General features: G+C 46.7%; 1 protein-coding gene across 1 annotated transcript in view; it reads left to right on the plus strand.

Annotated features, from left to right (window-relative positions):
* Positions 1–27,895, plus strand: part of TRAPPC9 (trafficking protein particle complex subunit 9) — a 516,382-nt gene that overhangs the window by 19,734 nt on the left and 468,753 nt on the right. The window contains exons 8-9 of the mRNA XM_040431647.1: positions 2,365–2,581; positions 7,286–7,429. Coding sequence (XP_040287581.1) covers positions 2,365–2,581; positions 7,286–7,429 — 361 coding nt within the window. The remainder of the gene's footprint in view (positions 1–2,364; positions 2,582–7,285; positions 7,430–27,895) is intronic.

A 27,895-nucleotide genomic window follows, 5' to 3' on the forward strand; every position in this document is an offset into this window, starting at 1 on the left:
GACTCCTCGAGAACAAGGTATCGGGCAGGTCAAAATCAAATATACCAAATCCTTCTTTTCCAAGGCAGATGTTGGTGGACAGTCTGGAGGCTATGAACACCTTAATTTATTTTTTACAGGTCTTTATTAAAAATGTTTAGCCCCTTTCTCTGTACAGCCTTAAGATTCTCAAGTACCAGGCTCTGTGCTTATACTGTTTCCCGTCAGGCAGCTCCGCTAATGGCTCCTTATTAGTGTTGAGCGAACTTGTGTTTAAAGTTCAGGTTCGGGTTATTGAAGTATCCCGTTATGGATTCTAAATTCCGTTATGGTCCGTGGTAGAGACATGCAAAAAGTGTTGATCGGTGGGGACTGAGTGCTGAGATCCCTACCGATTGCTAGAACGCTAAGAGAATGGCGTTCATATTGCACTCTGTCTCCTATCTGCAGAGGATGGAACCGAGACGGGGCCATAGGCTTCAAATGAGACTGCACTCCTGCAGCGGAGAGAGAGAGAGAGATATGCGTGATATGCTAGCTCTTCTCTCTCCTCGTTCTAGGGATCGTGGGGGTCTCAGCACAGACACCCACCGATCACAACGTTTAGTGCCGTATGTCTCTGATATCTCATATTAAAAGTCTTACGAAAGCTTTAAAATCCACATTTTGGTGCGGCAATCTCATGACTGGGAGCGCAGAAGTAGCAGAGTTTTATACAAATACCACCCACATTTTGGGAGTAGTCCAGGAGATACGGGGGCGGAGCTTATTGGCTATGGACACCCTGAGGGCATTATTCTCATTTTGGGCTAAAAATCTTTATTTTATTTTTTTCAGTTGGTCTTCAGTTTTCAGCAGTTTTTGTGATATATGGGATTAAATCAGTCTATTTGCAGACTGTTGCTCCTGAGTTCAATCATCTGACGGCTCTTGTGAAGCTTTATCACTCATCTACTGGCCTCATTAACACCCATTTAAGCCATATTCTTATCAGTTTAGTTATAATGAGTGTTTATGTCATCAGGAGCCCAGAAATAAGGCTTCACATGAACTGTCAGCTGACGGAGCACAGGAAGGATAGTCTTCAAATAGACTGATTACTAATCTCATGTATCACAAAAACTGCTGAATTTTTTTCAAATAAAGACCAATTTAAAAAAATTATTTGTAGCCCAAAATGAAAAAAATGCAATCACAAAACTTTGCTGTGAAGGTGTCCATTGCCTTTAAATCTGCTAATGTTGGCAATGATCATACCCTAAGGCCTCTTTCAGACGGGCGTTGCGGGAAAATGTGCGGGTGCGTTGCGGGAACACGCGCAATTTTTCAGCGTGAGTGCAAAACATTGTAATGCGTTTTGCACTCGCGTGAGAAAAATCGTGCATGTTTGGTACCCAAACCCGAACTTCTTCACAGACGTTCGGTCTTGGGATCGGTGTTCTGTAGATTGTATTATTTCCCCTTATAACATGGTTATAAGGGAGAATAATAGCATTCTGAATACAGAATGCATAGTAAAATAGCGCTGGAGGGGTTAAAAAAAATAAAAATAAAAATGTAACTCACCTTAGTCCACTTGCTCGCGATGCCGGCATCTCCTTCTGTCTCCTTTGCTGAACAGGACCTGTGGTGACGTCACTCCGGTCATCACATGATCCATCACATGATCCATCACATGATCCATCACATGATCCATCACATGATCCATCACATGATCCATCACATGATCCATCACATGATCCATCACATGATCCATCACATGATCCATCACCATGGTAAAAGATCATGTGATGACCGGAGTGACGTCACCACAGGTACTGTTCAGCAAAGGAGACAGAAGGAGATGCCGGCATCGCGATCAAGTGGACTAAGGTGAGTTAAATTATTATTTTATTTTTAACCCCTCCAGCGCTATTGTACTATGCATTCTGTATTTAGAATGCTATTATTTTCCCTTATAACCATGTTATAAGGGGAAATAATAATGATCGGGTCTCCATCCCGATCGTCTCCTAGCAACGTGCGTGAAAATCGTACCGCATCCGCACTTGCTTGCGGATGCTTGCGATTTTCACGCAGCCCCATTCACTTCTATGGGGCCTGCGTTGGGTGAAAAACGCAGAATATAGAGCATGCTGCGATTTTCACGCAACGCACAAGTGATGCGTGAAAATCACCGCTCATGTGCACAGCCCCATAGAAATGAATGGGTCCGGATTCAGTGCGGGTGCAATGCGTTCACCTCACGCATTGCATCCGTGCGGAAATCTCGCCCGTGTGAAAGGGGCCTTAGGGTTTTCAGACTACCTCAGACTCTAATTGACAGTGCAGCCAAGCTGGAGTCACTGTCCATAGCGTTGCCTAGAACTTTTCTTCTTTTTGTAGCTTTCAGAGGAGGAGAAGATCCAGCGATACAGCATCCTCTCTGAGCTTTATGAACTCATTGGTTTCCACCGAAAATCAGCTTTCTTCAAACGGGTGGCTGCCATGCAGTGCGTAGCCCCCACAATCCCAGAGCCCGGGTGGAAGGCTTGCTACAAGCTCCTCCTGGAGACATTGCCCGGCTACAGCTTATCTCTGGACCCTAAAGACTTCACCAAAGGTAAAACCCTCATCTCTGATGTTCTCCTGTTCATTCAGAACATAGCGCCACTTTTGGAAGAGCACACTATGGGTTAATTCTGTGTGTAACCTGTTCTTTAGGCTACATGCACATGAACGTATTTTGTTTCCGTGTACGTCCTGTTTTTTTTTTGCGGATAGGATGCGGACCCATTCATTTCTATGGAGCTGTTAAAAAATGCGGATAGCCAACCGTTTGTTTTCCGCGTCCGTTGTCCGTGGTTCCATTCCGCAAAAAAATAGAGCATGTCCTATTCTTGTCCGTTTTGCGGACAAGGATAGGCATATACAATGGATCCGCAAAAAAACAAAACGGATGCCATACGGACGTCATCCGTTTATTTTTATTTTTTTTGCGGACCGCAAAACACATACGGTCGTGTGCATATACGGTAGCCTTATATTGTACCTTACTCCAGTCACATCCAGAGCTGCATCCAGGATTCTGGTGGCTGAAAGTACTGTTTTACCTACTGAAAAGCAGCACAATAAAGAGGAAAACTGGAAAGCCAGAATTATGACTGCAGCTTTGGATGTGAGTGGAGTTTAGCCTACGCTCTATGCAATATAAGTGGAGTGGTTTATACAGACCTCTCTGTGGGTTGTATCTGGTATCGCATTGAAACTCCATTGAAGTGAATCTATAGACATGTGTGGCGCTGTTTTTGAAAGATAGCGGCCATGGTTTTCAAATCCTGGTAGCACCAAGAGCTGGCAGAGCGGAACTTATAATCCTTTATGACAGACAACCCCTTTAAAAAGAAGACCCCTATATAACTGAATGAAGAGGTGGCTGCACGTGTGTGTGGTGTGCCTCATTCAGTCTGCGGCCATCTAGTCTGGTGATTTGGGGGTCCGGCATCCTGTGAATTTGCCATAAATATCTGAAGGGATATCTATATTGCAAATAATAGGACGTACATTTCTATCAGTGCTTCTGACTGGTGCCAGGGCAAATGAAACCGGTTTCCAGTAACACCTTGGGCTTCCTGTGTACATGAAATCTCTGGCGGCCTAATAACTTGAGTGCAGAGCAGACTAAACGTAAGGCCTCATGCACACGACCGTTGTTCTGGTCCGCATCCGAGCCGCAGTTTTTGCGGCTCGGGTGCGGACCTATTCACTTCAATGGGCCGCAAAAAATGCGGACAGCACTCTGTGTGCTGTCCGCATCCTTTGCTCCGTTCCGAGGCCCCACAAAAAAAATATAACCTGTCCTATTCTTGTCCGTTTTGCGGACAAGAATAGGCATTTCTACAACGGGCCGCCTGTTCCGTTCCGCAAATTGCGGAAGGCACACGGGCGGCTTCCGTGTTTTTGCGGATCCGCAATTTGTGTACCGCAAAGATCGGAACGGTCGTGTGCATGAAGCCTACGTTTGAGGTTAATAAAGAGAGTTAAACGATATTTAAATAAGATTAATATAGAAAAAAAAGCAAAAGAAAAGAGAAAATGGTAAAATTAATGTACAAATCCTGTTTTATATACAAACTAGACATTAAGCCCGTTACAATAACAGGCGCTAGGACAGTAGTGCATACACATTAGTAGGAACAGTCTATATTAAATGGCAAGGGAACTTGACCACACTGACTGGTGGCTGAGACTGGCGGCTGTGGCTGAGACTGGCGGCTGTGGCTGAGACTGGCGGCTGTGGCTGAGACTGGCGGCTGTGGCTGAGACTGCTGGCTGTTTTTTGTGATGTAAGGTGGCGATTGTCGTAGGTAGGGTCTCATTTTTTGCTGGATGAGATGACGGTTTAATTGGTACCATTATGGAGCACATATGACTTTTCGATTGCTTGGTATTACACTTTTTGTGATGTAAGGTGATTTATTTTTTTTTGGCCCTTTTTTTAGTCTACTTTCACACTTGCGTTCAGAGCGGGTCCGTCTGATGTCTGCCCAGACGGATCCGCTCATATAATGCAGACTTGGGATCCGTTCAGAACGGATCCGTCTGCATTATATCTTAGAAAAAATTCTAAGTCTGAAAGTAGCTTCAGACGGATCCGTTCAGACTTTACATTGAAAGTCAATGGGAGACGGATCCGTTTGAAGATTGAGCCATATTGTGTCATCTTCAAACGGATCCGTCCCCATTGACTTCCATTATAAGTCTGGACGGATCTGTTTGCCTCCGCACGGCCAGGCGGATACCCGAACGCTGCAAGCAGCGTTCAAGTGTCCGCCTGCTGAGCGGAGGCTGAACGCTGCCAGACTGATACATTCTGAGCGGATCTGCGTCCACTCAGAATGCATTAGGGCTGGACGGATGCGTTCGGGGCCGCTTGTGAGAGCCTTCAAACGGAGCTCACGAGCGGAGCCCCGAACGCTAGTGTGAAAGTAGCCTTATTTATATTTTTTTATGGTGTTCACCAGATGGGTTGGATCACATGCTATTTTTATAGAGCAGGTCGTTACAGACATGACGATACCTAATATGTGCATTTTTTTTTAACTTTATTTTATTCAATAAAAGCATGTTTGAAAAAAAAATATATCGTTTTTGTTTCTCCATTTTCTGAAAGCCATATATATATATATTTTTTTGGATGATTGGCTTATGTAGGGGCTCATTTTTTGTGGGATGAGGTCACGGTTTAATTAGTGCTAATTTTGGATACATATGACTTTTTTGATCACTTTTTATACAATTTTTTTGGGAAGTGCGGTGAGCAAAACTGCAATTCCATCATAGTTTTTCCTTTTTTTTTTTTTTTTTCATGGTGTTCACCATGCGGTAAAAGTAACATGATCCTTTTATAGATCAGGTCCTTACGGACGCGGCGATACCAAACATGTTTAGTGTTTTTTTTGTTTTGTTTTGTTTTTACATTTTTGGGACCCAGACCCACTTGGTTCTTGAAGATCCAGTGGGTCTGATGGCTCACAATACACTGCAGTACATTATATAGTATACTGCAGTGTATTGAACTCACACTAAGCTTGATCAGACTCCTGCCTTTAGCATCAGGCTTAGATATACCACGGCATGCCAGCACCGATGTCGGCCGTTTCAAGCAGAGTGTTAGAGTGTTAACTCTGCCCGCTGCCGCTCTGCCATCCTGAAAGGGGGAAGGTGGGGGGGGGTTCTGCTGCGCAGTCAGGCTGCAGGGAAACTTGTGTGTAGCGCTGTGTCCTGATTGCGCGACGCGGCGTCCATGCCCAGTGCAAAACTGGTGGCACACACACGGACACAACGCACTCACACAGGGATTTTATTATATTAGATATATTTAAAAAAATGAATAAAAGATTACAATTTAAAAAAATGCAAAACAAATAGAAAACCAGATAAAACTGTGTGTTTGAAGGGGTTTTCCGGATCTTTGATATAGAGGACTTATCCTCAAGGAATTCCGTTACAGATTCCGTTATAACGATGAATTCGATGACTGAATGCAAAACGGAAACCTTTAGAGGCATTCCTTTTTGATCCGTCGTAATAGAAGTCTATGGCCAAGAATAACGGATCCGTCTAGTTTCCGTTATTCAGGACGGAAAACAGTCCTGCACCGATCTGATGGTGATGACCTAGGCCAGATAAAAATAGAAAGAAATAATATGGAAAATTGTTTTAATATAAAATACAAAAAACAGATGAATAATAAATACTTTAAAAATAATTTTTTAATAAAACCATGAATAAAAAACTGAAAGGATTAAAAAAAAAAAAGTTTAAAATAATCCAAAAAGAATGAGAAGACGACATAAGTTGGTTTCTCTTGCACCTTCCGTCACCGTGTTTGTCCGTGGAGACCTGCGCACACAGATATTTCGCCGGCGTTCTCCGCGCTTTGTGATCTCACTTAGGAGCGTTGAATGTTCTCCTTTGTCAGTGACATGAAAGCCTCGTCCTTGGCCGCTCTCCCTATTTTATTTTTTTTTTTCCATTTTTTTTCTCTTTTTTTTTTTTTTTTTTCAGGCACAACTTGCTGAAGTATAAAAGCTTTTTATAAATCTGTGTTTTAATATTTTAATTTCATTTTGTGGTCGCCGGCAGCAAAGCTTCCAGTGACTGCAGCGCTGTGCCTAATCTGCAAAACAAAAGCCAGGAACAGAAAAGAATAGGAAAAATCTTCTCTTCTGTCACTCTGCCTGATGTGAGCGACGGGGAAAAAAAAATAAAAAAAGAGAGCGCAGCTCCGGAGAAAATTAATTCTGGATTATCGGGGTAGAAAAGCCGGATGGATGGTAAAACTTATTAAGATGTTCAGTGCGGTGGAACTGAGCCAAGGAGCAGGCTGCTGTGCGAGGCGTCTAACCAGCCGAAATTTGGGGGATAAATTGGGATTGTTTTTAGTCTTTGTCGCTTTTTTCTTAAAATGTTATTGAAACGAGGTTGAATTTATTAAAATATCTATAACCGTGATTTCTACCTAAAGACCTGGCAGTAGATTACTGTTCTTGTACTACAACTCCCAGTTATCCCCTCCTGTAAGTATACTTCTCTGGCACAGAAGGCTAATCCACTATGATGGCAGCTGCCAGGCTCCACTAGGGGGAGCTATTCCCATTAACTTTCGTACAAAGTGTTATGATCTCCCCCTAGTGGTGGTAACAAACAGTAAAGATTTTATCATTAAGTTCAGTGGAAGTTTTTCAGCATTGTCTTTTAGTGTATTTATATAACAGGGGTTGTAGTCAGAGATGATGGAAGTTTTGTGTTTCCTTCTTTCTAGGTGCGCACAGAGGATGGGCGGCTGTGCAGATGCGGTTATTACACGAGCTGGTCTACGCCTCCCGGAGGATGGGCAACCCCGCTCTGTGTGTTCGCCATCTGTCCTTCCTCCTGCAGACCATGTTGGACTTCCTGTCTGACCAAGGTACGCGTTCTTTTGTATTTTTCGTTTTGAAAAATGATTTGGCTACGCCGACAACGTGTCGTCCGGATATGGCGATTTATATCATACCGGATTAAAAGGATTTTTGCTGGGTAGTTTGGTGCAGCTGTGTTTGCGTCCGCACTAAAGATGGGCGAATTGATTGGAGTAGTGGTGCAGGCGCAAGATTGACAGGTCCTGGAAAACTCTGATGGAAGGATCGATTCGCTCGTCACTAGTCGGCACCGACTTCAGAGACTTTGTTGCAGTTTTCAGATGCTTTCAGACAGTGTGTCCTGGTTTGGGATATCCGATTTTCTGCATTTTACGCTTGTTTCACATCTGCATTTGACAGATCCAGCAGACTCTTCCAGCTGGGAACAACCTGCCGGATCCATCACTGCGGGCGCGGCCCCTTTAACTATAATGGGGACTGGCAGAGATCTGGCGGAGGCAGAGATTCTCACCATGTTTGCTGGGTTGCAGCCGGACCTCCGCCAGCCCCCATTATAGAGAAGCTAGCCTTACTGTCAAAGTCTTGTGTTTGTGAGCGGCCGTGGGCTAATGACTAGTCACACCTGCCGACATTCCTGCAGCAGTGCAACTGTTTTTTTTTTTTTTACCTCATTAAAAATTAAAGTAGACCTGATAATTTAATTTACATTAACATTTTGAAATATGTTTACTTACTATTTTACCTGTGCTGAGATCTGAGTACCTCTCCCCGAAGGTGCACTACTGAAAGATTCTGATGTCCTCTGCTTATTCTTGTCATGTGCAGTGGTGTTGTTGACTCCTCCAGCAGAATAGTGAGTGCAGCTGTGGAGTATAATACAGGATGTAACTCAGGATCAGTACAGGATAAATAATGTAATGTATGTACACAGTGACTGCACCAGCAGAATAGTGAGTGCAGCTCTGGAGTATAATACAGTATGTAACTCAGGATCAGTACAGGATAAGTAATGTAATGTATGTACACAGTGACTGCACTAGCAGAATAGTGAGTGCAGCTCTGGAGTATAATACAGGATGTAACTCAGGATCAGTACAGGATAAGTAATGTAATGTATGTACACAGTGACTGAACCAGCAGAATAGTGAGGGCAGCTCTGGAGTATGATACAGGATGTAACTCAGGAACAGTACAGGATAAGTAATGTAATGTATGTACACAGTGACTGCACCAGCAGAATAGTGAGGGCAGCTCTGGAGTATAATACAGGATGTAACTCAGGATCAGTACAGGATAAGTAATGTATGTACACAGTGACTCCACCAGCAGAATAGTGAGTGCAGCTCTGGAGTATGATACAGGATGTAACTCAGGATCAGTACAGGATAAGTAATGTAATGTATGTACACAGTGACTGAACCAGCAGAATAGTGAGTGCAGCTGTGGAGTATAATACAGGATGTAACTCAGGATCAGTACAGGATAAGTAATGTAATGTATGTACACAGTGACTCCACCAGCAGAATAGTGAGTGCAGCTCTGGAGTATAATACAGGATGTAACTCAGGATCAGTACAGGATAAGTAATGTAATGTATGTACACAGTGACTGCACTAGCAGAATAGTGAGTGCAGCTCTGGAGTATAATACAGGATGTAACTCAGTATCAGTACAGGATAAGTAATATAATGTATGTACACAGTGACTCCACCAGCAGAATAGTGAGTGCAGCTCTGGAGTATAATACACGATGTAACTCAGGATCAGCACAGGATAAGTAATGTATGTACACAGTGACTCCACCAGCAGAATAGTGAGTGCAGCTCTGGAGTATAATACAGGATGTAACTCAGGATCAGTACAGGATAAGTAATGTATGTACACAGTGACTCCACCAGCAGAATAGTGAGTGCAGCTCTGGAGTATAATACAGGATGTAACTCAGTATCAGTACAGGATAAGTAATGTAATGTATGTACACAGTGACTGCACCAGCAGAATAGTGAGTGCAGCTCTGGAGTATAATACAGGATGTAACTCAGTATCAGTACAGGATAAGTAATGTAATGTATGTACACAGTGACTGCACCAGCAGAATAGTGAGTGCAGCTCTGGAGTATAATACAGGATGTAACTCAGTATCAGTACAGGATAAGTAATGTAATGTATGTACACAGTGACTGCACCAGCAGAATAGTGAGTGCAGCTCTGGAGTATAATACAGGATGTAACTCAGGATCAGTACAGGATAAGTAATGTATGTACACAGTGACTGCACCAGCAGAATAAACTGCAATGAAATAAAGGGGGGTCAGTCAGCACATCCCAATGCTCTGATGCACGTTGCCGTGGCTGAAAACACAAAGTAAACAATACAATACAACACTCTGCAAACCAAATAAAGTACAAAAAAGTATTCTAATGCTAATGCTACGCTTATTATGTAAATTAGAGATGCTTGGCAAATACATTCTGTACAAAATTATTTGGGCCCGTCTGCCGCACGTCAAGGCGATCTCTGTAAGACAGGAACCTAACACTAAATTCTACCTGTTATTGTCACTGACGTTCCCGTGGCAGGTACCAGGAGATCGGAGAGACTGGCAAATCGTGGGTTAAATTGACAAGTTCCCTGTGGATCCTTATTGTGTCTGTGTTTTGGTGAATGCCACAGCCCTTGCTTCAGGTGTTGCTTGTTGGTAATTTACTGTTCCCATAAGTAGCCGCTTCTCACTCTTGGAGGTGCAGTTTATAGATCTTCCTGCCTTCTAACTAGTTGGTCGGTTGTATTCTGTGGTGCTTCTGGAGTTGCCCGTTTTCTACTTTCAGATAAGTCTTGTCTTTTCTTATTGTTTTGTGTTTGTTATATTCCCTGTTGTTTGTATCTGGGCCTGAGACAGAGACCTCCATTAGTCCATCTGGGGAGGAATGGGTTGTCTCTGGTCCTAACCTCATTCCAGGGCCTTATAGGGAAATCAGGGCCTAGGTATACAGCATATGAATATTCCTACCTTCAATGATGGGTAATTAGGACCCGGATTAGGGTTGTTTAGGAGGTGACCTGTTCCTTCACTAGTTTCCAGGCCCAGTTACTGTTCCCCTTTCCTCCTGTGTTTAGTGTGAAGTTTTTCCCCCCACACTGATCGTGACATTATAAACCGCCGAATAACCGCCATTTTGTTGTCTGTATCAGTTCAGCCATGGATGTTATCACTGCACTGACCGGACAGCTACAGGGGCTGTCTCTGGAGGTGGATGACCTCTGCTCGACCGTCTCACAGATGCAGAGACCACTGTTGGCTTATTCTAGTAGTGGTTACCTGACCCGTCCTGAACCTAAAGTTGCTCTCCCGGATAGATTCTCGGGGGGTGGGAGTGATAATTTTATTCGGTTCAGGGAAGTGTGCAAATGGTACTTTAAGTTGCGTCCACACTCATCTGGGGACGAGAGGGAGAGAGTGGGTGTGATTATTTTGTTGCTTAAAGGGGAAGCCCAGTCTTGGGCTTTTCTCTGCTGACCGGATCACAGTCTCTCCGATTAGTAGATGCATTTTTCGGAGCTTTATGTCTCATCTATGATGACCCGGACCGAACCTCCCTGGCCGAGACTAAATTACGCGGCCTGCGTCAGGGAGAGGGTTCGGCGGAGACCTATTGTTTCCGAATTTCGGAGGTGGGCTACAGATACTGAGTGGAACGCTCCAGCTCTCCGTAGCCAGTTTTGTCAGGGATTATCTTAGAGGCTGAAGGACGCTTTGGCCTTTCATGAGAATCCTGAGTCTTTGGAAGCCGCTATGTCTTTAGCTGTACGTATTGATAGACGCCTGAAAGAGAGATCTAAGGGCCCACTCTCTCAGGACGTTCTATTACATAACGTACCGTATTCCTTTTGATTCTTTGGGTGAAAAGACTCCTGAGCTTATACCTGGGGATGAACCCATGTAATTAGGGGGAGAGACTCCAGGATCTGCTTGCAAAAGTAGGAGTCACAAGCAGGGAGTATGTTTTTTCTGGTGACATTTTGTCAATATATGTCCAAGCATTCAGCGTCAAAAAGAGAAACAAAAAGGGAGGTGTGGGTGCGGAGTCGAAGAATGTGCATTTGTCCTTTACTGGTAGTATCTGATTTCTCCTGACTGCCGAGGTGGCGCTAGAGTAAAAAACTGTGGGAATGGAAGTATTTATCGACAGCGGGGCCGGGGTGAACCTGATTGATGCTCAGTTTTTCCGCATGCACGGGTTATCCAATTCCTGACTGATAGCAACCCATTCTTTCATCATCACTTCTTGGAGTTTGTCAGAATTAGTGGGTTTTTGTTTGTCCACCCGCCTCTTGAGGATTGACCACAAGTTCTCAATGGGATTAAGATCTGGGGAGTTTCCAGGCCATGGACCCAAAATGTCACTGTTTTGGTCCCCAAGCCACTTAGTTATCACTTTTGCCTTATGGCACGGTGCTCCATCGTGCTGGAAAATGCATTGTTCTTCACCAAACTGTTGTTGGATTGTTGGAAGAAGTTGCTGTTGGAGGGTGTTTTGGTGCCATTCTTTATTCATGGCTGTGTTTTTGTGCAAAATTGTGAGTGAGCCCACTCCCTTGGATGAGAAGCAAACCCACACATGAATGGTCTCAGGATGCTTTACTGTTGGCATGACACTAGACTGATGGTAGCGCTCACCTTTTCTTCTCCGGACAAGCCTTTTCCCAGATGCCCCAAACAATCGGAAAGAGGCTTCATCGGAGAATATGACTTTGCCCCAGTCCTCAGCAGTCCATTCACCATACTTTCTGCAGAAGATCAATCTGTCCCTGATGTTTTTTTTGGAGAGAAGTGGCTTCTTTGCTGCCCTTCTTGACACCAGGCCATCTTCCAAAAGTCTTCGCCTCACTGTGCGTGCAGATGCGCTCACACCTGCCTGCTACCATTCCTGCGCAAGCTCTGCACTGGTGGCACTCAGACCCCGTAGCTGAATCCTCTTTAGGAGACGATCCTGGCGCTTGCTGGACTTTCTTGGACGCCCTGAAGCCTTCTTAACAAGAATTTAACCTCTTTACTTGAAGTTCTTGATGATCCTATAAATTGTTGATTGAGGTGCAATCTTAGTAGCCACAATATCCTTGCCTGTGAAGCCATTTTTATGCAACGCAATGATGGCTGCACGCGTTTCTTTGCAGGTCACCATGGTTTACAATGAACGAACAATGATTTCCAGCATCACCCTCCTTTTAACATGTCAAGTCTGCCATTTTAACCCAATCAGCCTGACATAATGATCTCCAGCCTTGTGCTCGTCAACATTCTCACCTGAGTTAACAAGACGATTACAGAAATGATCTCAGCAGGTCCTTTAATGACAGCAATGAAATGCAGTGGAAATGTTTTTTTGGGATTAAGTTAATTTTCATGGCAAAAGAAGGACTATGCAATTCATCTGATCACTCTTAATAACATTCTGGAGTAGATGCAAATTGCTAGTATAAAAACTTAAGCAGCAACTTTTCCAATTTCCAATATTTATGTAATTCTCAAAACTTTTGGCCATAGTTTGGACTTTTCAGATGTGGCGATATGTTTATTTATTTATTGTTTTATATATTTTATATGAAAAATTGGGAAAGGGGGTGATTTATACTTAATATTTAGTGTTTTTTTTTTTTTACTTTTTGTTTTGCCACAATACGCGCGACAATACGCCCCAAAGAAGCTCCTGTACTTCTTGGGGCTTAAGGCGTTTTACAGCGCGTTCGTACGCGCTGTAAAACGCTCAGGTGAGAACCATGCCCATAGGGAAACATTGGTTTTTGCCTGTTGAGCGTTTTACAGCGCGTAGGAACACGCTGTAAAACGCTCAGGTGTGAACCTAGCCTAATAGAGCTCTATCAGGGTGAATAGTACACACAGCAGGGAGCTGACTATGGCAGGCAGGGCTTCAGTAGCGTCCTGGCTGCCATGGTAACTGTTCGGAGCCCCAGGATTACACTGCTGAGGCTCCGATCAGAGGCTGCCACTGCCACCAATGAGAGGAGGTTAGGGGACTCTGTGGCCACCGCCACCGCCACCAAGGTCTGATTTAGCATTGCAAGCCTTTTTTGTGATTAAGGAATGCTTCTCTTCTGCTCCCATATTGGTGCAGCCAGATGTGTCACAACTGTTTATTGTGGAAGTGGACGCACATGAGGTGGGGGTAGGAGCAGTTTTGTCACAGGGCCCATCACCTGGTAAATGGCGACCATGTGTATTTTTCTCGAAAAAACTATCCCCCGCTGAGAAAAATTATGATGTGGGTAGCAGACAGTTGCTGGCCTTTAAATTGGCTTTTGAGGAATGGCTTCATTGGTTGGAAGGGGTGATTCACTGATCACAAAAATCTGGCTTATCTGGAGCCAGCGAAATGACTGAACCCAAGACAAGCCAGATGGGCCCTGTTTTTCCCCAGATTCAATTTCACTGTCACCTATTGTCCTGGGATTAAGAATGTCAGTTACCCTGGAGGTGGTTATTTTTAAAACCCGAGTCCCATACTGTCTAAAGGGGTGGTGATATCCGCCCTCTACCCTGACCTTGAGGTGAAGGTGTTAGAGGCTCAGGGAGACGTACCGGACTCATGTCCCTCTGGCAAACTATTTGTGCCACTGGAATTGCGTCACAAGGTGTTGGAGAAACATCATTGTACGGTTTTTACAGGACATCCTGGGAGTAGGTCCACTGTCAACCTCATATCTCGTAGATTCTGGTGGCCGGGGTGGCGTAAGTGTGTGAAGGACTGCGTCAGCCTGTACTACCTGTGCACGGGCCAAGGTGACACATACTCGACCTTCTAGATCTTTACGTCCGTTACCATTCCGTCCAGACCATGGACTCATGTATCCATGGACTTTATCACTGATCTACCTACTTCTTCAGGAAAGACAGTTATTCTGGTGGTAGTTGATCGCTTTAGTAAAATGGTGCATTTTATTGCATTACCAGGCCTACCTAATGCTAAAACCCTTGCACAGGTATTTGTTGACAACCTTGTAAAAATCCATGGCATTCCCTCTGACGTGGTCTCAGATCGAGAGACTCAGTTTGTTTCCAGATTCTGGAAGGCGTTCTGTACTCGTCTGGGAATTCAACTGTCCTTTTCTTCGGTTTTCATCCTCAGTCGAACGGACAGACGGAGCGCACTAATCAAAGTCTGGAGACTTACTTGAGATGTTTAGTATCTGAGAACCAGGAGTGGTCTTCCTTTTTGTCTTTGGCAGAGTTTGCCATAAACAATCGTAGTCAGGAGTCCACTGGTGAGTCGCCGTTTTTTGGGGCCTATGGATTTCACCCGCAGTTTGGCAACAAATATAAACGTGTTATGGACTGGAGGAGGGGATGTGGGTGCCGGCATCCGACGTTAATGCCAATTTCATAGATCTCGCCCGGAGGTCACCCGTAGAAGTGGGGGTACTGTCACAGACGTTCCCGTAGCAGGTACCAGGAGATCGGAGAGACTGGCAACTCGTGGGTTAAATTGATAAGTTCACTGTGGATCTTATTGTGTCTGTGTTTTGGTGTCTGCCACAGCCCTTGCTTCAGGTGTTGCTTGTTGGTAATTTACTGTTCCCATAAGTAGCCGCTTCTCACTCTTGGAGGTGCGGTTTATAGATGTTCTTCCTGCCTTCTAACTAGCTGGTCGGTTGTACTCTGTGGTGCTTCTGGAGTTGCCCGTTTTCTACTTTCAGCTAAGTCTTGTCTTTTCTTATTGTTTTGTGTTTGTTATAGTCCCTGTTGTTTGTATCTGGGCCTGAGACAGAGACCTCCATTCGTCCATCTGGGGAGGAATGGGTTGTCTCTGGTCCTAACCTCATTCCAGGGCCTTATAGGGATATAAAGGCCTAGGTATCCTGCATATGGATATTCCTACCTTCAAGGTCTATTCATATTGATAGGTAGTTAGGGCTCGGATTAGGGTTGTCTAGGAGGTGACCTGTTCCTTCCATAGTTTCCAGGCCCAGTTACTGTTCCCCTTCCCTCCTGTTTAGTGTGGAGCCCCCCCCCCCCCCACTGATCGTGACAATTATGTGCCATGATGGCTACCAAACAATTCAGGGAGTGTAGATTCCACATGCATGCTGGGCCCACCTTAATTTTTGTCATCTTTGGTGCCAAAATGACCTCCATTATATCCAGGGAATGCAGGTACCAACATGCATGCCAAGCCCACTCCACACCTCTCCTGGTGTCAAATGGCCACCAACGAATGCAATGAGAGTCCACCCTATACCTCTCCTGGTGCCAAATGGCTTCCAGTGAGTGAGGGAGAGCAGGCTAAGTTTTATACTCACACATTAAAATCAGCCTATGGGGCAGACAAGCTGGTCAGGAGTGCACGACTGAAGGGTCAGCCACACCTCCGGTACAAACTGCAGAGAAATGGGCAGATGGGCCCAAATCATTTTGTACAAAATGTATTTGCCATGCATCTCTAATTTACATAATAAGCATAGCATTAGAATACTTTCTTGTACTTTATTTGGTTTGCAGAGTGCTGTTGCATTGTATTTTCTACTAGCAGAATAGTGAGTGCAGCTCTGGAGTATAATACAGGATGTAATTTAGGATCAGTACAGGATAAGTAATGTATGTACACAGTGACTCCTCCAGCAGAATAGTGAGTGCAGCTCTGGAGTATAATACAGGATGTAACTCAGGATCAGTACAGGATAAGTAATGTAATGTATGTACACAGTGACTGCACCAGCAGAATAGTGAGTGCAGCTCTGGAGTATAATACAGGATGTAACTCAGGATCAGTACAGGATAAGTAATGTAATGTATGTACACAGTGACTGCACCAGCAGAATAGTGAGTGCAGCTCTGGAGTATAATACAGGATGTAACTCAGGATCAGTACACGATAAGTAATGTATGTACACAGTGACTACACCAGCAGAATAGTGAGTGCAGCTCTGGAGTATAATACAGGATGTAACTCAGGATCAGTACAAGATAAGTAATGTAATGTATGTACACAGTGACTGCACCAGCAGAATAGTGAGTGCAGCTCTGGAGTATAATACAGGATGTAACTCAAGATCAGTACAGGATAAGTAATGTATGTACACAGTGACTGCACCAGCAGAATAGTGAGTGCAGCTCTGGAGTATAATACAGGATGTAACTCAGGATCAGTACAGGATAAGTAATGTATGTACACAGTGACTGCACCAGCAGAATAGTGAGTGCAGCTCTGGAGTATAATACAGGATGTAACTCAAGATCAGTACAGGATAAGTAATGTATGTACACTGTGATTCAGCTGCTTATGTAGATTACTCCTGTGTCTAGACTCTAAACATATTTTTAAAATTGTTTTCTCATCATATATAACCCCTTTAGTTCTGGTCTGCCCCCTGAGACCCCTGGCTGAATTTGTCCAATGATGTCATGGCAACAAAGTTTTTTTCTGTGCAAGGGAAATGTAGAATTAAATGCAGCCATTCAGACGAATGACCTTCCATGCAGTACTCTGCTCTGACACTTAGATGGGCACTTTGATCCCATACGTCCTGATGGGTGGACAGAATTATTTTGGGTTTGCTATAGTTCAGATCGTCAGTTCCTCAGGTTTATTTTGTTTCATAAATAATTTGTGATTGTTCAGAGCATGAAATTCCGCCGCTCGCCGAGGCCTTATTCATTAGCGACGCGTGCCTCTTATTGTGAGCGCCGAGGCTTGTTCACGCCAGGATGGATTAAGTCCCCAATTCCTCATGTTGAATTAAAGGTAAAGTAACTGCAATTGGACAGAAGCAACCCTTCTCATCGCTTCATTGGTGGTGCAACCAGCAGAGAACTACAGGGCGAGTCCTGGGACTCGCTCACTGATTTGTGGTTTCTCTCTCTTCATATCTCTGCCAGGTAGGCCAGCATTGTGTGTGCATTAGAAAATGGCTTAAAGGGATTGTCTCGTCTGAGACATTGGTGGCATATCACTGGGATATGCGACTAATGTCTGATGAGTGCGGGTCCTCGCGCCTATCTCCAGAACAGGCCCTGAAAGTGAAGGCGAGCACACTGTGCATGCGCAGCGTGTCCTCCATTCTTTTCTGTAGGGTTTCCGAAAATAGCTGAGCAGGTGTTTTTGGAAGTCCGATAGAAATGAGTGGAGAGCGGCCAACGCTCCGTACGTTTCTATGGGAATGCTGGTGATAACCGAGCTAGCACTTGGCCCCACAGAAATGAATGGGCGGCAGCTCTCCACTCACTCGGGGGGGGTCCCGGTCTGGATATAGTTGTGAGTCCCAGAGGTGGGGCCCGCACCTATCTGACATTGGTGGCGTGTTCTAGCCATATGCTACCCATGTGTGAGGTGGACCAACCCCTTTAGGTAACAGTTCCCTAATATATAATAACAGTGATTATTAATGTTGCAAGAAATTTTAAAGGGATCGCCCTGTCATAGGACAATCTGATATTTACCGATCAGGACCACCACTTCTTATAGGACAGCCGCACTGGTGGTCAACTGTGATAGCCGCAGGGCTGCTGGTAGGAAATGGTGCCCATTCAAAGCAATGGACGGCCATGTCATACCAGTCTGCCCAGTGTCGGACTGGGGTACCTAGGGCCCACCAGTAAAATTTATTTTGGGCGCCAGCCCACCGTACGGATACATTCAAATATAATAAATAATTGAACAAGTTTTTTTTATATGAACATAAGCTGGTTGAGGTGCTGTACATAGAATATATTTATGTAGTGCAGTAAGTCTACTGTGTTATGTGCCACTTGTGCAGGGGGTGGAGGACTAGGGGCCCACCTTGCTCAGGGGCCATCGGCGGATTCACCTGTACCCCTGTGGGCCAGTCCAAGCCTGAGTCTGCCATAGATGAAGATGCTGTTTCCAGTGCAGCTAATAGAGTCAGGGTTCCTGGACAGGGGACCTTCTTCAGGGATTATAATAAAGTCCCTATGGACTGGAATATAACTACATGATTTTCCTAGTCTATGACGTAAAGTCATGGTTTTATTAAAGACACGGAGGCTCCTATTGCTATCTCTTCCTTTACTGTCCACCAAGAGCAGCAAAGAAATTTACATAAAGAACAATGTAACCATAGTAACAACCGTCCCACCCCAGACAGCCCCTATAACAGGCCGCTCCTCCTCTGGATCTTCCTCTTTCTTTGTAAACCTGACACCACGACCGGTAAACGAACTGGAACCACAAACTGGAACTTAGAACCTGGAAGCGAACATCTCAGCTCCATCCGAACATCACAACTGAAGCCAACCTGGCTAAAACTTCTGAAGAGAAAACTGAAGGATGTAGTGTCCTGTATTCAGTAAACATCAGCCTGAAAAAAGAAAACAGACAATATGGCCAGTGTAAATATCAGGTAGAAACCAGACAACCTCTGTCAGACCTTAACCTGAAAACAATTCTAATAAACAATCCATGTAAGCATAACCACATTAATAGTAAAACAAAATAATACAAAACCCTCAGAAAAGCTAAAAGGGATGAGAAAAAGAATCCAGGGCGGGCAATCGCCTCCGTGTCTTTAATAAAACCATGACTTTACGTCATAGACTAGGAAAATCATGTAGTTTTACATCAAGACACGGAGGCTCCTATTGCAAGTTCAAAACTGGTCAATTATGGAACAAAACGGATGAGGAGGAGGACGAAAATAATACTCCCTGAACCCTCGACCAGTCAGCTAAACGTAAGATGTCCTCCAAACGCGCACCTGAAATCGCTAAAGAGGTGGCAGCGGCACCTCTCGCCGAATGTGCAGTGAAGATAGAAGAATCCACTCCAGCCAGGGACATAACCCACTTCATCCAATGAGCCAAAGTCGGGCTGGAGACTGGGCCAAAGGGATGGCGAATGGAAAGAAAAAGTTGAGGAATCGAAAAAGAGTGATGAGCCCTCGTCCGGGATTCATATTCCCGCAAACAGGCCACCGGGCAAAGAGCCGACGAAGATGGGAAACTGGGATACTTCCCTGATATTAGTCTTGGTGCGTCTGGAAATATTGAAGGAGACGCCTTCAGGAGTAAAGGATCTGGCGTCGTGATCAAGAGCCCGAACGTCAGACACCCTTTTACAAGAAATGAGACAAAAGAGCACCAACAACTTAGCCGAAAACTGTCTCAAGGAGAGATCCGGATTGCTGGGCCAGGAAGCAAAGAAGGACAATACCAAGGAAACATCCCAAGTGGTAGAAAAACGAGGCCGAGGAGGGCGAGCCAGGCGAGAACCACGTAACAAGCGACACCCCAAAGGATGCTGTCCCGCAGGGATACCCTCAAAACCCTGATGAGTGGATGAAATAGCAGACCTGAATAGGTTAATATTTCTATAAGCTTTCCCCGCCTCAAATAAGGAGGTAAGGAACTGTAAGAGGTGACTCACAGGCGCCGAAATGGGATCCAGGTCCCGTTCTAAGCACCAGCTAGCCCAAGATCTCCAGGCTGCCCGATAAGATTTTCTGGTGCCGGGAGCCCATGCGTTGTCAAGGAGGCGTCTAGTTGCATCCGAAACGCCCTCGACCTCTCCGGGAATCCTGATATGCTAACAGCTGTAGGGATCCCTCGAGCAGGAGCGGATGTCGTAGCCCCCGAGGCAGATCCACTTGATTCGGAAGAAGGGTCACATCTATGATGAGCTCCAGCAGAGCCGGGAACCAACTCTGAGTCCCCCCAAAACGGGACCACCACGACCAAGTCGGCCCTCTGGCGACGAGCCTGCAGCAGCATCCTCGGGATAATTGCGAAAGGTGGAAAAGCGTACAGAAGAGAAACGGACCAGTCCTGAAGAAAGGCATCCACCACCTCCCTATCCGGACGCCAGCTGAAGAAGCGAGGAAGCTATGTGTTGAGTCTCGAGGCGAAAAGGTCTATGGTAAAAGGACCCCAGACATCTGATATCACCGAGAACATCCCCGGAGCCAGCCTCCAATCGCTGGCGTCCATAAAGCAGCGGGAACTCCAATCCGCTCGAGTGTTGTGGAGGCCGGCAAGGTATTCCGCCTGAACCATGATATCCTTGGAAAGGCAATAGGACCAAAAGTCCTTCGCGAGACGCGCTAGAGTCGCCGCGTGGGTCCCTCCCAAACGGTTGACGTACCGTACGGCTGAAACATTGTCCATACGTAACCTGATGCACGCATGGGCTATCCCATTGGTGAAGCTCCGAATAGCAAAGGAATCGGCCAGAAGTTCCAAGGCATTGATGTGGAGGCACGTTTCGTCCTCCGTCCAATGGCCGCCCGTGGAGATACCGTCGCAGTGGGCCCCCCAGCCCTGGAGGCTCGCATCCGATTCCACCGTGAATTCCGGTTGAAGACCGAAAATCGCCTGCCTTCCACGCCTCCAGGTGGTTGTTCTACCAGTGGAGTTCCTCTTGAGCTTCCGAATCCAGGGTCACTGTATCCGCAAAACGCTGCTCCGGAACGAAGGTGTGCGATCTTCAGCCGCTGAAGTGCGCGGTAATGCAGCGGAGCCGGGAACACAGCTTGGATCGAAGAGGCTGGCAGGCCAATGATGCGGGCTAGATGACGTAGCGACAACTGGGGAACGGACAGAGCGTGCCGAAGCTCCTTGTAAATAGAGCGCAACTTTGTCATAGGGAGGCTGAGCGATTTCGCGATCGAGTCCACTGTGAATCCCAGAAACTCTATCCTCTGTAGCGTGGTAAGGCAAGATTTCTCCAGGTTGAGGAGAAATCCGAGGCGTGAGAGGAGATCCGATGTCCAGCGCAGGTGTACTAGCAAAGTTGACCTGGATTGGTGCATGATAAGGATGTCGTCCAGGTATACGATCAGACGTACGGCTCGACTGCGAAGCCAGGACATGGCCGGACGCATCAGCTTGGTGAAACACCAAGGCGCCGATGACAGGCCGAAAGGGAGGCAGGTGAAGCGTCAAATCTCCCTTCTCCATAGGAAACTGAGCAGGTCTCTGGACTGTGTGGAAATCGGAACCATCAGGTAAGCATCCTTGAGGTCCAATTTCACCATCCAGTCCCCTGGAAGTAGCAAATCTGTGAGGAGGTGAATCCCCTCCATCTTGAAGTGGCGATAGCGAACCATGGTATTCAGAGCCCGCAGATTTATACCCGGGCGCATCTGACCGCCTTTCTTCTGTACAAAAAAGATATTGCTGAGGACTCCCCTGGGGGATGGAGAAGCCTTCTCGATCGCTCGTTTGCGGAACAGGGACATGAGTTCCAGATCTACAAGACTGCAATCTGGCCTTGACAGCACAAAAGAAGGGGGGGGGGGAGGGAGGAGGCTTGGTGAGTCTACGAGCTCGATGTGGAAACCCCTAACTGTGGTCAAGACCCAAGGGTCTGACGTGATAGCTAACCAGGCATGGAAAAAATTACGGAGTCTGCCCCCGATGCAATGGTCCGAAAAATCCTCCACTGGGGGAGGACTTACCGAAAGGTCTTCTGGAATTTCCTCGGAAGGACCTGGAGCGCCCCTGGCCACCTCTGGCTGGGAAGAAGGGCGACGAGTTCCTCTGTTCCTGGGAGAGAGGTCTCTGGTTGAAGGAGCCTCGGCCCGCGCTACGGGCCTGAAAAGTGGATCGGCCTAACTGCCTGCCCTGGTTGAGACCCGCCCCTGAAATACTCTACGCATAGAGGATTGGGCCTTGTCGAAGGCCGTAAACGCCCCCACAAAGCGACTCAGGTCCTTAATCGCCGAATAAAAAGCCCTGCGCATCTTTACCTGCCTTGGTAAGGGCAAGGTTGACCAACTTGGGGTCGATTTTGAACAGAATGGCCTTACGCCGTTCTATGGCCAGGGACGTATTGCCATTCCCTGCGATACATATCGCTCTCTGTACCCAGCCTCGCAGTTCCTCCGGATATATCGGAGAGCCATCTGCTCTCGCCACCTCGGCCATTTCAAACAGTTTGGTCAAAGGGCCGAATACATCCAGGAGCTTGTCCTTGCAGCTCCGCAAAGCGGAATCCAACCCTTTACGGGGGTTCTATCACGGTCGGCGTGGCTATCACATACGTGACACAGAGGGAGGGAACGAGGAAGGCCCTGCCCAAGTGAGAGGGAAGATGGTGACCCCTGACTCACCTGGCGGCTGGCACCTGGCTGCCCTGACGTCCCTAGACGGGTTCCTCACCCGTACGCCGATCACGTGCCTAAAGCCCTGGCTTTCCCTGAGCTGAGCCCTAGGTAGTGAACAGGGCGATGGGAACACTAGTCCGCACCACTAACTCTAAGGGAAAACACCAAGGGGAGGACAGACAACACAGACTCAACATATATTCCCAGGTGGGCGACAACAAGAGACAACAATAAGCCAAACAGGGATCCGGAGGGTAGCACACAGGAACAACAACCAGGATTAACCACTCCAGTGGGTCAGTATAGATGTCCAGGCAGGAAGCTCTATAACTGGCAACTAAAGAAGTGTGAGGGGAGAATATAAGGAGGTAGGGAGTGGCAGACAAGAAACAGCTGAGGAGGAGAAGCTACGGATCCCTGAGAGAGACAAAAAGGATAGCAAGGCAAACACAGAAAACAATAACTAAGAAACACTGTGATCTTTAGATATAGAGCGTGCAGCCACCCGCTGCGACTTCCTGACCCCGGGTATACCGGAGTCAGACGTGGCTCTTGATACCCTCGTGACAGGTTCCAGCCAGTCTTAGACAGTAATTGTGTCATTTTTGGATCGACAACCGGAGTGTCGCAAACTTTGTTGGGGACCAGGGGCCTAGGGGCACTCAGCTCTAAGCTTGTTGCGTGCCTCCTTACTGAGGGGGTGACGAACCCAGCGTTCAAGGTATTTACCTACATGATCCGCCCGAAGCCACTCCGCCGATCTCGGGTGGTGGAGGGCATCTGGGTCGAACATGAGTTCGCCCGAAGGGTCCACCAGGGAAGTGGCCAAATTGGTAGCGGATGATGAGGAGTCCTTGACTAAAGAAGTTGAAGGCGTGGGGCCAATGGGGTCTGCTACCTGATCAGGGGTATCCTCCTCAGAGTGGAAACTAGCTTCCGCAAAAGGCTCCTCGTCTGAACCCCTATCTGAGTCAGAGTCACTGCAAGATTGTGCTCTAGCACATTTCCACATACGCGCCCGTTCTGCCTGGCGCGGCTAGGCTCTTTTGCCTGATCCCAGCACGCTTTCATGGGTGGCAGTACGCACACCAGTCACAGTCTCCTGTGAAACAGTAGGATCTAAGTTGGTAGGCTGCGGATTAATCAATGGGGCCGTCTGCAGGACCTCTCTAGGAGGGTGGGCAGTCAAGGCCTGTGAGATGCTCCTGGAAAGAATAGAGGACATTGAGCCCATAGCTGCCATAATGGCATTAGATGCTGAACGCTGCAGTGCCAGCGTCTGAGCATCTTCTCCCACAATCCTAGCCTCATCAGGGGAGGGTGGGTGGCTAGTATGGGTGGGTGGCTGGTCTGTACTAGACATGCTGGCAGGTAAATAGGCAATAGGGAGGAACCTAAGAAAAGCCCCAGGAGAACGAAACAGGCACCTACTAAGCCCAATCTAAGGGGAGGGAAGGCAGGTAAGGGGTTAATCACCCCAGAGACGCAGGAGCGGGAGACCGGGAGTCTGACCGGGTGAGCAGCGCTGTGGGGAATGAAGATGGCCGCCGAAATCGCGCGAGAATAGGCGAAGATACAAATACAAAATGGCTGCCGAGATCTCGCGACCGCCGGAGAAGTAAGGTAAGGAGCGTGGACGGCGCCCAGAGAAACGGACTGAGGGCCCAGGGGGTGAGAAACAAACAGAGCGCTAAAAGCGACCGGACAAAAACACACAGGGGGCAAAGTGGCAGCCGTGGCAGGGGGCGGGGTGGGTGAGAAAACGAGGGGTAAAAATGCCCATGATAGAGAGGGGACAGGACCCCCCCGAACCAGGTGAGAAGGGGTAACCTAAGGGAAAACCCCCCCGCATGAACAGAAATAGTGAAATATATAAATATATAAGTAGATAACCAGCAGAAACAGAATAGTGCAGCACTTATCTGGTGGCAGCAGCAAAGAAAGAGGAAGATCCAGAGGAGCAGCGGCCTGTTATAGGGGCTGTCTGGGGTGGGACGGTTGTTGCCATGGTTACATTGTTCTTTATGTAAATTTCTTTGCTGCTATTGGTGACCGTAAAGGAAGAGATAGCAACAGGAGCCTCCGTGTCTTGATGTAAAACTGTCATAATAGTGCAAAAGACAGAGTTAGGCCTCATGCACACAGCCGTTGCCCGGCTGTGCCCGTATTGCGGCTTTCAAACAGTGGGTGCACCCTGCATCACGAATGCGGACCCATGCTCTTGAATAGGTCCGCAATCCGGAAGGTGCTGTGCGGAACGGAGTCACGGAACCCTATGGAGTGCACTACTTTTTTGAGGTGCCGTTGGATGCGGATGGCAGACCTCATTCAAGCAATTTGCGGTCGGTAAATTGAAGTGAATTCGCAGGTGCGCGTCACCATAGTTAAAAATACAAAAGTAAAAGCAAACACGATGCACTAGCGCTCTGCAGACATAGACTATATGGACTAATGCTATATTCACTAGGTAAATTAATATGAGGTACTTACTATTACTATTTTGATCATAGTCATTTGTGCCCATCCACTACGACAAGGTGACCTCTTTTGGATGGGAACCTATGCTATGCAATGGAGGCAGTCTCACCTGCAAATGCATACACCTACATATGTAGTAGTAGTAGTTTTCATCTGTGGTTATCATTATTATTATTATTATTGTAGAGGTCACAGATTTCCGCTGCCGTCCTCTGTGTTGATGGTGCGGTCATTACACCGCGGTGATGAGTGGTTTGGACAGATCGCTCTTATGTTCATTGTGATATACAGTGTGTTCAGCAGTGTATATTATGTGACTGTGTGCATTCTCTTTATCTGCGTCCTCAATGCAGTTTGCTGGTGAGCTGCTGTGGTATTACACAGGACCCCTTCCGTGAACTGACCACCATCTAACGCATGGTGCAGATTCGCGGAGTCCTCCACAATCGGAGCAGCTCTTTGTCATGTTTGAGTCTCGTTACCTCTGATATAATCTACATCCCATAACTCCCCGCGGCTCTGGTTATCCCCAGCGTCCTGCCTGAGTCGCGGGCCTGACCGCCCAAGCTGTGATTGACAGATGCGCCGGCGGTTATCAGTGGGTCCCATGTTCTCTAAACGATCATTTCCCAGCAGACTCTGCCTCGTGATGTCGCTGCTCATACTTTATGATGCGAAGCGGCAGAGCGTCAAGACCATCAATCTCCCGCCTGGCCCGGGCTACTCCACAGAAATGATAGGAGCCCGACCTGCGGACCGTTAACCCATTCATTGTCTGCAGACTGTAATCTCTACTTCTGAAAAATCCGTACAGATCTGATGCTTGTCACAGCTGAAGCTTTGTTACAGTTGTATCCGGTCCAGATCTGTCCGTACATCCACTGCGGAGGATGCCCAGACCCAGGACCTCACCTGCACCCCTACCCTTCAGGCCTGACTCCTGTGAGATACATGCGTCTTCCTTAAAGAGATGTGCTGAATTAGAAAAGCATGGCTGCTTTCTATCAGAAACAGCGCCATATCTGGCTACTGCTGTCTTGTAATACTCTGTGCTGCTGTGGATCTTGCTCCTGGAGTGTGTAACTGTCTGTGTCTTCCAACAAAGCAAGCACACTACTCTCAAAATACTTTGTGCTGCTGAAATCCTGCTCCTCCTCGTATTTATGACCTTTCACACGACCAGCAGACTCCTCTCCTAAAATACTCTGTGCTTCCACTTGTCTCCTTCTCACTCCTCTTGATGTTGCCCCCCTGATGTCCAGACCTCTACTCACTGACAGTACCACATGAGTGGACAGGTCACTGCACCCCACCAACTCAGCCCATTTCTCTCCTGAAATACTCTGTGCTGCTGGGGAATCCTGGTCCTGTAAGGCCCCTTTCACACGAGCGAGTTTTCCCGCGCGGGTGCAATGCGTGATGTGAACGCATTGCACCCGCACTGAATCCGGACCCATTCATTTCTATGGGGCTGCGCACACGAGCAGTGATTTTCACGCATCACTTGTGCGTTGCGTGAAAATCGCAGCATGTTGTATATTCTGCGTTTTTCACGCAACGCAGGCCCCATAGAAGTGAATGGGGCTGCGTGAAAATCGCATAGCATCCGCAAGCAAGTGCGGATGCGGTGCGATTTTCACGCACAGTTGCTAGGAGACGATTGGGATGGGGACCCGATCATTATTATTTTCCCTTATAACATGCTTATAAGGGAAAATAAAAGCATTCTTAATACAGAATGCATAGTACAATAGGGCTGGAGGGGTTAAAAAAATAAAATAAATAATAATAATATAACTCACCTTAATCCACTTGATCGCGCAGCCCGGCTTCTCTTCTGTCTTCATCTTTGCTGTGCACAGGAAAAGGACCTTTGATGACGTCACTGCACTCATCACATGGTCCTTCACACGATCCATCACCATGATAAAAGATCATGTGATGGACCATGTGATGAGCGCAGTGACGTCATCAAAGGTCCTATTCCTGTGCACAGCAAAGATGAAGACAGAAGAGAAGTCGGCTGCGCGATCAAGTGGATTAAGGTGAGTTATATTATTTTTTATTTTTTTTAACCCCTCCAGCGCTATTGTACTATGCATTCTGTATTAAGAATGCTATTATTTTCCCTTATAACCATGTTATAAGGGAAAATAATACAATCTACAGAACTCCTAACCCAAACCCGAACTTCTGTGAAGATGTTCGGGTCTGGGTACCAAACATGCCGATTTTTCTCACACGCATGCAAAACGCATTACAATGTTTTGCACCCGCGCGGAAAAAACGCAAACATGGAACGCAATCGCAGTGAAAACTGACTTGTTTTAGTGTCAAAATCGCACCATTTTCCCTGAACGCATCCGGCCCCAATCAGCAACTCTTAGTCTATATTCTTCCCCCTGTGTCCAGTCCTTCCTCATGATGCTGTACTTTATTGCATCATGATGTGAGCAGACGTGAAGCTGTGCCTCCCGGGATCTGCTCATTCATCTCCTGAAATACTATGTGCTGCTGGTGCAGTCTTTTTATCGTCGGTGATATCTGCACCTGGGGCTTTGAGGCTCCGTTTACCGGGATAAAATCCACAATTGAATCCGCTGTTTTCCATGGTGTAATCCACAATCAAAACACCCTGAACACCTTCCATTGAGTTCAATGGGAACAACGTCACCAAGTGCACAAGTGTGATGTCAGGTCTGCGGACTTTGAATCTGATGCAGTTGCAGATTTCCATCGACATCAATGGGAGAAGTAGAAAACCTGCTACGACTGAATGTGTCATGTGAACCTGTCCATAAAGCATTTATATGTCTGATGGTGTCATCCCATCTGACACTTAGCATTTTGCTTCTCAGGTTTACACTAGTCCAGCTGACACATGGCATTGTGCTTCTCTAGCTGGGGGCTTTACACCAGTCCAGCTGAGTCGGCTGACACTTGGCATTGTGCTTCTCTAGCT

Source organism: Bufo bufo, chromosome 5, assembly GCF_905171765.1.
Source record: "Bufo bufo chromosome 5, aBufBuf1.1, whole genome shotgun sequence".
In the NCBI taxonomy this organism is placed as follows: Eukaryota; Metazoa; Chordata; class Amphibia; order Anura; family Bufonidae; genus Bufo; species Bufo bufo.